The sequence below is a fragment of the Lacerta agilis genome, chromosome 3 (genome assembly GCF_009819535.1).
Source record: "Lacerta agilis isolate rLacAgi1 chromosome 3, rLacAgi1.pri, whole genome shotgun sequence".
NCBI classification, from domain to species: Eukaryota; Metazoa; Chordata; class Lepidosauria; order Squamata; family Lacertidae; genus Lacerta; species Lacerta agilis.
The window spans coordinates 22024883-22037036 of record NC_046314.1 but is presented as its reverse complement, the minus strand read 5'-3'; the positions used below and the strand labels follow the sequence as shown (position 1 = coordinate 22037036).

The 12154-nt window shown below is 41.9% G+C and overlaps 1 protein-coding gene across 1 annotated transcript in view; it reads left to right on the top strand.

The window, feature by feature from the left end:
• The window catches only part of MYOM2 (myomesin 2), a 77970-nt gene that overhangs the window by 32216 nt on the left and 33600 nt on the right, over positions 1-12154 (top strand). The window contains exons 11-17 of the mRNA XM_033142997.1: positions 1340-1481; positions 2211-2410; positions 4015-4068; positions 6512-6639; positions 7733-7916; positions 10603-10777; positions 11691-11812. Coding sequence (XP_032998888.1) covers positions 1340-1481; positions 2211-2410; positions 4015-4068; positions 6512-6639; positions 7733-7916; positions 10603-10777; positions 11691-11812 — 1005 coding nt within the window. The remainder of the gene's footprint in view (positions 1-1339; positions 1482-2210; positions 2411-4014; positions 4069-6511; positions 6640-7732; positions 7917-10602; positions 10778-11690; positions 11813-12154) is intronic.

Sequence of the window (12154 nt, the reverse complement as noted above, 5' to 3'; positions counted from 1 at the left end):
CAGCCAATCCACATTTTTGGGTAAGAAGCCCAACATTGGTAGGATAAAAAACAATCCCGAGAGGAAAATATTCTCAGAGAGCTAGTATTTCAACAGATTAGCTATAACATCCAGACTGAGCACTCACACTTTACATTGTGGGTGCCCTTTGTGGGAAAGGTTGTCAGTGAACTACCCTGCGTGCAGGGATATGGGCTGGGCTGCCTGCATACACATACATAGAATCATAGAGTTGGAAGAGACCATAAGGGCCATCTAGTCCAACCCCCTGCCAAGCAGGAAACACCATCAAAGCATTCCTGACAGATGGCTGTCAAGCCTCTGCTTAAAGACCTCCAAAGAAGGAGACTCCACCACACTCCTTGGCAGCAAATTCCACTGTTGAACAGCTCTTACTGTCAGGAAGTTCTTCCTAATGTTTAGGTGGAATCTTCTTTCTTGTAGTTTGAATCCATTGCCCCGTGTCCGCTTCTCTGGAGCAGCAGAAAAACAACCTTTCTCCCTCCTCTATATGACATCCTTTTATATATTTGAACATGGCTATCATGTCACCCCTTAACCTTCTCTTCTGCAGGCTAAACATACCCAGCTCCCTAAGCCATTCCTCATAAGGCATCGTTTCCAGGCCTTTGACCATTTTGGTTGCCCTCCTCTGGACATGTTCCAGTGGCTGGGAGGGATACATGCCCAAGGCCTAAGCCAAGGTCTTCCTACATTCGGAAGTTTAATAAAGTTGTGGCCTAATTTTAATTCCATAACACATAAGAGTCTTTATGATCCCTGGGGACTGGGGCTGTTGCAGCCAGGTCATGCAAACTGGATATTCTTTAAGGCCCAACCGTAGTGTCATGTTGTTGTTTTTTGCGTACTCTTTCCTTAATGTGCACACAATGTATGTTCTGGAGGGACATAAAATCCCTTTATGCAGCTGGATCTATCATGGCATGAAATGCCACTTCTTCCTTCTTTGCACGAATGATTTATGACACATAGCTGATTGCCGCAATATCAGTTCCTCAGGTTTAGAGCTGAACTTCTTTTTAAAGCCACCAAATTTATGCCCCCCCCCCCGGTTTAGTTTAATTGAAACCCAGAATCATCATCATCAAGTTTATTTTCCAAACAATGCTCAAAGCAATTCACAAGAATAGGAAACAAAGCAATAGGTATAACATAGTCATAAATATCACAAACACATTTCATAAATATGGTAATTTATATCCACATTAGCAAACTAACAGAAACATTGCTCATGGGTTTCATATACACGCACCCACTGAGAATATCAACTGAATTATGGCTCAGATGTCATTAAATCTACATTTTTGCTTGGTTTCAGGTGCTGATGCACTGGTAATGGGGGCGCCAGGAGCACCCATGGATGTGAAATGTTACGATGCCAACAGAGATTATGTTATTGTCACTTGGAAACCACCCAATACAACCCATGAAGCTCCAGTTATTGGCTATTTTGTGGACAGGTATATGTCTGGTGGGGTTGGTGTTTCTTTTGTACATCAGACCCATAAACAATTATTAAGGAGTGTAACACTGGTTTTACTTGCTATGGTGAATCAAGAGCAGTATCATTCAGGTCTCTTTCATTGTTCCTGTTCCTGTGTGGGGTTTATGATTTTGTCACCAAGTCTCCAGCCTCAGTTCCAGCCTTATTCGAGCTGTGCCACACAAGCAGATACATGGGATAGCCATCTGGGATAGCTCAGCGTGAAACTCTTAATCTTAGGGTGGTGAGTTCAAGCCCCACCTTGGACAAAAAAATCCTGCATTGCAAGGGGTTCGACTAGTTGACCCATGTGGTCTCTTCCAACTCTACAATTCTATGATAAATCACACCTGAATGTGTGTCAGCTCCATTGACTCTCATAAGTATTTTACCACTACACTCCGTTAGTACCTTAACTTACAGCAGAACCCTGTTTTGCCACCCAGTGTTTCTAAAGTCACTGACCAGACTCCACATTCAGCATGGATGTGTATGGCAATAAACAACATACATGTCTTCAACAACCCTAATAAACCATGTAAGAGGAATCTTATGCATGGTTTTGCCATTCCATTTTGTTACATGTTCCTGGAGCAGTGTGGGATCCTGTCACAGAGAAATATATTGTGTTTGGCATTAGCTGGCTGTTATGAAACATTGGAAAGCTTTGGTTCCCTTTGTCTTTTTGTCCCTTTCCAAAACCCAGATGTGAAGTGGGTACTGAAAACTGGGTTCAGTGCAATGATGCTCCCGTTAAAATCTGCAAATATCCAGTGACTGGGCTGTTTGAAGGGCGTTCCTACACATTCCGTGTGAGGGCAGTCAACCAGGCTGGCATCAGCAGGCCATCTAGAAACTCTGAAGCAGTGGCAGCTCTTGACCCCGTTGACTTGGAAAGATTGCAAAGTAAGTAACGAAAGAACTCTTCAGCATTTATTTAAGCTGCAACCTTACACATATTTACTAAGAGGTATGTCCCACTGATTTCAGTGGGACTTCTGCTTGTATAAAAATGTTGAGAATTGCATTGTAACTTAATATTTGAAAGGATTTTTTTTGTTTCTTTTATAGCAGAATGAGATTTTTTGTGGTGGAGTGTAGAGGTCTGTTCCCCCTATTATCTTCACTAGCTAATGATAACACAAGGGAGCACCAACCTTGATATGGCTTTCTTGCTGTCAGAATTTAAAGGTGCACTCTATGATCCAAATGGGTTCCTTTTATTTGTATTATTTCAACATTCAAAATTGATTTTTCAGATATAGTACTCAACCCGTACATCAGAATAGTTTTCTACAACCAGTAAGCCCTTTCTTCTGCCTCTTCCCTCTGCATCTTTAAAAGCCTTTGAAACGCCTCTTGATTATTTCAAGTAAAAATATAACTAATCTGGTATCATTTGTAGATTCTTCTATGGATGATCCTTAACTCTTGCCCAGACAGCAAGGAGTGATTTTCATTTGTCTGGGGGTTCTTAAAACAGCTTTTGTTCTGCTTTGTTTCTATTTAACTTATAACAAAGCAATAACTAACAGGACATGTTTAATTTTGAAAAACTGTACCACTGTTATAAATTGCTAGCTTCAATCCATTTTACTGTGATTGCTTTCATCAGTTAGACAAAGTTGAGGTCCTTATAAAAATGATTTTTTTCCAACAATCTAATTCATCTTCATCTTGCAATTTATGTAAGCTATCTAAGGAGGTGCTCTTGAGTTCAAACCTGAGAACATAAGAATTGCCTAAATCAGGCAAAGTAGCCATCTATTTCTAACAGTAGCTAACTCAATTTCTATGGTAGACGAACAAACAAGACATGTTGAAGACAGGCATTTCCTGTTGCTTGTCCTCCCAAAATCTGATAATAATATGTGATTCCAATATGATGATAATAATAAGTAACATGGGATTCTGTTCTTAGCTATTATGTCTTATAATCTGATAGAACTATCTTCCATTTTTTTCGCCCTAAGCTTTTTCAAAAAGACATCTAACAGCAACACTACCACAAATTCCACAAACAACATGATGTCTAAAGAAGTACTTAATTTTTTTTTGTTCTGAATCATTAATTTGTATGGATGACCCTAAAGTCTCCTATTTTAAGAGAGGATAATATATTTTCTAGTCAGATCATTACTTTCATCTTTTTTAAAAACAACAAGGTAAGGTAAAAGGTAAAGATAAAGGTTAAGTCCAGTCAAATGCGACTATGGGGTGTGGTGCTCATCTTTCAACAACAACAAGAATATTACTTCATTTTTGGTGGAGATACCTTGTCATCCCCGCCCTCATCTGAATTAATAAAATCAGACCAGTGGAGATAGCAATTGTAACCCTGAGTGAGATTCCAGATGTAAAAAACCCCCACATTTCTGAGTGGTATCAGCAAATAGTGGTGCATAAAAGTGATGGTGGCCTTTGAATAAATGTAATCTTTGGAAAATGCAAAAGCATTCAAATAGTATGCAGAGCTGAATAAAAGAACAAATGTCTGTTTTGATCTTCAGCTATTCATCTGGAAGGAGACAAACAGATTGTAATCTACCAAGATGACCTTGAAGGTACGTTCGTAATTAGTGCCTCTGTACCTCTTCACCGGTGCTCCCCTGCTGCCATTTATTTAGGATTTTCTTGCCCCTGGTTGTCTTTCGGTTTTCCTCTGCTTGTTTCTTTGTGTGTTTCCCACCCAATGAATTCTTCTTCCTCTTGCCTATTTAATGCAGAGCTAAATATATGCACCTGTATACACATAGACAGTAATCTTGGGGGTGGAAAGCAGAAGAACCCGGCCTCTTGCAACACTGCAGCTCTGAATATTGAGGAAGTAGGTTGCTGTTGCCCTGTGTATGTAAGCAGTTGCTGCACTATCAGACTACATCTCTGCCACCACTTCCACTACCATGGTTGCCCTCAAAGGATCCTGGGAACTAACGTTTGTTGTGGTGCTTAGCATTCCTTTCCCTCCCCCCACCTGAACTATAATTCCAGGCTGTTAAGAATAGTTTAAGTCTGTCAAAACAGTGTCAGGACGCCTTCCCAGAGCAGATGCATGGAAAGATGGAACAGTTTATTTCTATAAAGCCAATCACAGAAATGTGGGTAAGAGCACTGATAGACAAAGAGTAGGGGGTGGAATCCAAGGGGCTAGAAATATGGGGTTTTGTGACTCTTTGTGGAGGGGGGAATCCTTCCATCAGGGGGATGTTTCTAGTAGCAATTCTCAAATCCTAGGAAACCTCTAGTGACTTTCATATGTGTTCACTTCTGTTTCCGCATTAATTTTTGTGATTTCTTTTTTTAAAAACTTCCATACATTTCATAATTACATACATGCATAAACATATTTTTGAACACGTTTTCTCTCAAAATGCACATAGCTAAATATATTTTATCCCAATGTATGTTTTTTTGAGCTGAAATTTTGCAATATTCAGAGAAGTGTAAAATTCTATGTATACCTATATTATGATCCACACAGTAATCTGGGAGATACAGATCTGGCCAGTTTATACTGGATTTTGCAAATTTTGAATTCTTCAAGTGTCCAAAAGATACCAACTCCTTTCTGCTTCTTTGACTGTGGAGCCTACAAGCATAGAAAAAGTCTGGGACTGAACCATTGCAGTTCTTATTGGCATGACTGTTCTAAACTGAAGCAACTTCCACTCTAAACCTTCAGTGCAAATTGTATGTAGGATTTTCACAACATGGATGCTAAGGGTCAAAGCACCTTCTTGCACCCAAAGAAGACCATGGCCAGTGTGTATTTCAGTTTTTACTAGGAGTCATTTTAGAAGTCTTCTCTCTGTGTGGTGGAGTCTTTATTCCTGTGGGATGTCTCAAGGGTTGGAATCCAAAAGGAAGCAGGAGCTATGGTGGTCACACTGAGGGGTGTGATATCTTTGCCCAGAAAAACAAAGGGGCAAATGCAGTAGAAATGGGCAAACAGCCTTGCATGTTTATCCTTTGAGCATTCCATCTGGGTGCCTCAAGGGGGCTGATTCCCTCTGTTGCCCATGAACCTATATTGTGGAAATTCAAAATATGCAATGCACACTGAGTCCTCCCCCCCATCTCCATTTCTGTGGATGCAGAGGCATGGAAACGGGAAATGTGATGGTGTCACATCTTACCCTTTTCTTACTAGGCACTGCAGGAGAAAGATGAGGCAGGGGTTACTATTTTTGGCAGCATTCAGCCATCTTCCCTAAATTCTAGTTGCACCCTTCAGGACATGATAGGGAATGGGTTGTGAACAATATCAGACACTTTTGCTGAGTTACAAGCATGGATTGGGCAAACTAAGGCAGTGTGGGCAGTCACTCCGATCTCTGTCACCTCTCAGTTTTCCCAAATTAGTAAGTCTTGGATTGTTGCCTGTTGGGAATTTGAGGGCAAAGGTGGTTGGAGACTCATTTCTCCATTCCTATACTATATGTGTCATTGGTTCTCGTTATCATTCCTGGTGTAGAAGAGATATTTATTCCGTGATGCTTTCCCCTCAGTGCTTTACCTGTACTGTTTTATACTTAATTGCTGTGATCTTTCATGCGAATTTTCCTCCTTGCTCATTTTTCAGGGGCGGAAGCTTTTGGGCTCCTGTCTTTGATCAGCTCTGTCTCACATCTGCATAAAGCATGAAGACTTTATCAAGCCATTTAGTACAGCAGATTAAAGTGATTCAAACGTGATCAAAGTAGAACAAAGTTCTTGTGAGACGAATACACATGGATTTATTTATTTTTTGCTCCCTCTTCAGATTTTTGTGTTGTTTTTTTCTAACATTGCCTGTGAAAAATCAATCCTTCCTTTTTAATTGGCTTGCTTGGGTGTCTTAAAATAGAAATGAAGCAACTTTAATAAACTGTAAAGCTGATACTATAGCTCTTAATAGCCAAGCAATGCACTCTAGCGAGGGAGTTCAAGAAGACAAGCTCTCAAATAAGCGCTGACCTGGGAGGTTAATCTGGCATTTAACACTTACTGAGTTTATTGCTCCTCTAGGCGATGTTAAGATTCCAGGACCTCCCACCAATGTACACGCTTCAGAAACCAGCAAAACATATGTCGTACTCAGCTGGGATCCACCTGTTCCCCGTGGCAAAGAGCCATTATCATATTTCATTGAGAAGGTACTGCGCCGTATAGTTGCATTCAGCTGTAAGGCATTTCATGGCCACATACCCTTTCGTTTCAGATAGTTTCAGCAAGCAAAACAATAGAATTAGCAAACTAGTCTAGGCAAGAGGAAGATGAAAAAGACCAGAAAAATATAATGTTTTGCTACTTTGATTTTTTTTTTATCATGGGCAATATAAAAACACAAGACATTCAAAATAAAGTGCTCTTTCAGGGCTTGGATGGCCTGGTCTAGATTGAGAACAAGTGAGAGTTGAATTTGATGTACCGCTGAGAAACAGTGAAACCTTAGCCTTCCTGTTAGAAAGAGTTTGTGAGGATGGAAAGTGCCTTGACTGACCACTTGCCCTGAGTGTTTCTGCTTCCCAAAAGAAAACCCACCTATTCCTTTTCTTGGCAAGGTTTGGTGCCTGCTGGCCTATTTTCATTTAACATACTCAGGAGAAAGAGGACCCCCTTATGGCACAATACTAAGTCCAATAGGAAAAAAAAACAGTTCAGGTGACTAGCAACACAAGCTTTTATATATGTTTACCTGGAAGTAATCTCTGTTGAGTTCAGTGGGGCTTACTTCAAGGGATGTGCATAAACCTACTTAATTCTCAATAATCACAAGGACAGTAAAACAGTAGCAATACCACCGTTATCAGGACTGAGCAATGCTCACAAACTAGTTCATTCTCGGATTGCTGCAAACAATTTCCAGACTCTGGAAAACAATAATCCCTGTTTGAGGAGCATCTGTTTTAAGATGATTATTGTTATTCACACACACACACACACACACACACACACACACAAACACACACACACACACACTTCCTTTACTTTTATAATTCCCTTATTGATGTCAGACTTCAAACAGGCAAGCTAAAAGAAAAAGGCTCGTGTTTTGTGCTATTTGGCATGAATCCACGCTTAGTGATCCCATATTATACAGATAACGAACGGGATAATTGGCAGCTGACAATCTGGAAACAATAAGGATTTGTGCCGATGGTATAGTGATCTAAGCATTTCAAGGACCTTTTTCTACAACCCTTACAAAGTAGTGATAACCACACTCATTTATTTATTTCCGAATAGTCCGTGGTTGGCAGTGGAAGCTGGCAGAGGGTCAATGCTCAAGTGGCTGTGAGATCTCCCCGCTATGCAGTGTTTGACCTTGCTGAAGGGAAATCATATGTTTTCCGAGTTTTGTCAGCAAACAAGCATGGGATCAGTGATCCTTCTGAAATAACACCTCCTATTCAAGCACAAGAGGCCATTGGTAAGTCAGTTTTAAAATGTTAACAAAAAGTGATATCGGGGTGCTGTTGGTGCTGAAAAGTAGAACGTTCTGCTAGCAAGTTCAAGAATGTACATACTATGTATATGGCAAAATTTAAAAGGTGATTGTGAATCTGTGAGGCAACTCATCATTCTCCCAACCATAGTCATGCCCATGGACTGGATATTGCCTAGCAACTAGAGCTCTTCAAAATATATTCTTCTGATAAGTCATAGAAATTGAGTTCTGACTTCTGTTTTACAGTGACACACACACACACACACACACACACACAGATGTCTATCTATCTCACCTTCCTACCTTTTTAAGATGAGAGTTATACAACATCAGATTAATTTAATCAGCATTGCTGTTTAGCATTTGTATATTTGTATCGGTGTTTCTGTCTACCAAACTAGAGTAAAATCATTGTAATTCAAGTGGGGCAGGATTCAGCCACAGTTAAGCACAATTAAAGTTTCAAGGGGTGGGGGAATTAAGCACATGATTTACAATGAGTGAATTCTGCTTATCTCTATTTTCAACAAAGTCAGGAAAACAGTATGATATTGTGGTTTTAACTATGGTTTTATTCAGGCCCGTCTTAGAGGGATCTGCCGCCCTGGCGCAGCGATCCCTCGGCGCCCCCAGCCTGCCGCCTCTCCACCCGCCTCCCTCCCGCGCTGGCCGCCCCTCGGGAGGGGGGTGGGCGAGCGGGGGATGAGAGGCGTGGCGTTGGAGCGGGCGCCCGCGCTCCGGCGGGCGGAGGATGAGGGGCGGGCGGACGGGCGCTCGCGCACCGGCGGGAGGGCGGGCTGCAAGCCGGCGGGGGGGGGGGGCGGGCTGCAAGCCGGTCGCCCTCGCCTCCCAGAGCCCCAGCTGGAGTGCTGGAAGGTCGCGCAAAGCCCCGCGCCGCTTCAGCGCTCCAGCTGGGGCTCTGGGAGGCGAGGGCGGGCGGCTTACAGCCCGCCCGCCCGCCGGCGCGCAAGTGCCTGCCTGCCCATGGGGGCGGGGGCGGGTTGGGGAGGGGGAGCCCGGTATGCCGGCGGGCTCACGGGGGTGCCCCTGGGGTGCCCTGCGCCCTGGCGCGCCGCGCCACCGGCCTCTATGGATGAGACGGCTCTGGTTTTATTATTGAATCTTTGTTATATTTAGGCAGTGTTAGCTATCTTGCGCTCCTGATTGCAGGAAGTGCCAGATATATAAAAAAATAACAAATGCCGCATCCAACACAGCCTTTATGGGATGAAAACAGATTCTCAAACTGCCGCTTGGGTTCTGTGGGTCAATCGAAGGCAGGTTCAGTGATGGTTGAGACAGCAGATTGGCACCAGATTGATGGGAGCTACTACTCAGGAGGAGGGACCTGTTGCCATGGTGCAGCTCCTTTCCTCTCAGTCTTCCCCATGTAGAAGCAGAACCAGCTTCCCTTCCCACTCAAAACAGTAGACCAGTGTATCAAATTTCCCCATAACTCTATATGCCTAGTTGGTGTGTGCCAGTCATCGGATACATACATCATCCTGTGCATATACTGTCTTAGTTAGTTTCCCAGATAAAGCAATTGTCCATATATTCTGTTTCCATTGTGTGATGTGTAGGGGTCATTTCCCATTTTATGTTACAAGCAATTGTGCCACTACCAAAAGAAAAGCAATAAGTTCCTTGTGTCATAATTTAAATTGGGTATCTTTGAAGTTTGTTAATAAACCTAGGGATGGATTACATTGTATATCCTGTTTTGAGATTTTGCTTATTTCTGTAAATACCTTTCCCCGTGAACATCTTTAAAGGTCACATTTACATGCTGTATGCCTTTGAGACGTACCTGGCTTTTTTTGTTCTTGGAAGTTCCTGGGCCAATTGATTGCTCAGGAGCCAAGATGTTCTTCTGCAAATGAGTTTCCCATTTTAAAAAGTTCTAGTGAAGTACAGCAATCAAAGATAATTCCATTGGGGTTAGGGGTTTATAGTAATCAACTTCTGAGCATTTGTCAACAGTGGCTTCTGGGTTTGATCACCCACTCTGATTAGCAAAGACTGCATAGGCACATAATTAGCATGTAAACACAACATAGGTCGCTTCCAGACAACCTGTTTATGGAGCATTTATCCTAATTTGCTCATGGAGAGATTAGACTACACAGGTTACTTAATGAGCATTCATCCTGATTCTTTTTGTAGACAAGCAAGTGCTATCCCACACTATCCAGTGCATTTTCCCGTCACTTTCCTTACTGCAAAAAGTCTAACATTTTGGGGGAGCATGTTTGTTTTGAAAGAGCACCAAATCTTCTTAATCATGCAGCCTGAATTTCCTGGTATGTGATTGAATCCCATCCAAAACAGAGAGTCTGTATCCATAGTCTCATTTTGAATTCCAAGAACAGTACAAATTTTAAGAAAAATAATCTCTCTCTTTGGAACACATCTAGGCATTACAAGCTGAGAGGGTATCTTGAACGCATTATTTCCAGATATTGGCATCATCACACTTTCCCATTAAAATTGCTAGGACTGAAAAATGCTTAGCTTTGGGCTGTATTTCATTGGTATTGCGCTGGTTTAGCAACTGGGATATTGTGTGCTAAGTAGTTATTTGTTGGTGTACCAAGAGCTGGTGAGTTATATGTTGATATGCAAATTGTTACAAACAAGAGCAAAACCTTCTCTTCTTGTGGCACAGTTGTTCCTTCTGCTCCGGGCCGTATAGTGGCAACAAGAAACACAAGAACCTCTGTTGTTGTCCAGTGGGACAAGCCAAAACATGAAGAAGACCTGTTTGGCTACTACATTGACTATTCTGTGGCAGGATCAAATCACTGGGAATCTTGTAACCATAAGCCCATCAGCTATAACAGGTAAAGGGAATTGTGATGGTTTGATGTATTACTTTTCATTTCCTTAAAAAAAAAATCTGCTGTTTGGTCAAACAGCTTCAGAATCTTACATGAATTTTGACTAGGTTCAGAACTTCTTAGCTTCAGCTACCTTGAAATTATTCTCCAGACCTCAAACTCTTCTTTCCCCCATTAATTTGATGCTTAATAATATAAGTGCTTTTTCTGGGTACACAGCACCATTTTTCTAGAAGAAAAGCACTGAATATACCACACAAGTGGTTATTGTTGTAATTATTATTACTTAGCTGCATTTATTGCCTCCTTTTAACCATTAGGTCCTAGGGCAGAATATAGAAATACAATGCTAAAATCTGTTTCAACATTTCACAATCAGAAGAATAAGGTGGATTCTATAATATAAATACCTCAAGTGCCAAAAGCAAAGAGATCTGTCTTTGGCATATGATGGAAACTTTGCAATGAAATTGCCAGTTGCATCCTGTGAGGATGGGAATTCCACAATTTAAGGGCTGCCACAGAGAATGTCCTCTCCTGGTCCACCGGCCTCTGAACCTTTGAGGGCACAGGAACTATGAAGAGGGCTAGAATCAAATGTGTACATCTTCCCCAACTCATTTGAAGGGAGACTGTGCTCTCCTGGTCCACAGAGAATGTCCTCTCCTGGTCCACCTGCCTCTGAACCTTTGAGGGCACAGGGACTATGAAGAGGGCTAGAATCAAATGTGTACATCTTCTCCAACTCATTTGAAGGGAGACGTTGCTGAAATTATATTCAAACATGCGTCGATTTGCTCGCATAGAACATACTTTTGATGCAAATATAGGTCAGGAATTCTCATTATGTAATATAGTCCACGTATACATCTTTCCATTCAATCTTCGTAACAGCCTCCATCCTCATTTCTTTCAGATTTGCTGTGCATGGCTTAGCAACAGGAGAGAAATACGTCTTCCGCGTGAAGGCTGCAAATGCGGTGGGAATGAGCGAAAATTCTCAGGAGTCTGAACCTATAACAGTACAAGCAGCCCTCAGTAAGTGATGTTTTGTAAGGGTCCAGATTCAGTAACAGCAACAAAAACACACTCTTTTGTACTCACAATTGTCACAGGGCTGGCATATGTGTTACCTGATCCAAGCAGTGAACCATCTCCCTGCAGTGACTCTGCCATGTGCTGTATAACATGTAGCACACTGTTCCATGTCCCAATAGCATGGGACTGTTTCACATTATCAGAGGTTTCCACTTGAGGAATGGCATGGCACATTCCAGTAGGATGTGGGGAGTCAGAGCAATATAGGACAACCTTTGTTAGCTTGGCTCATTAAAGGAATTTAGTTCCTCAAAAAGAAGAGTAGGAACATAGAAAAGGTTC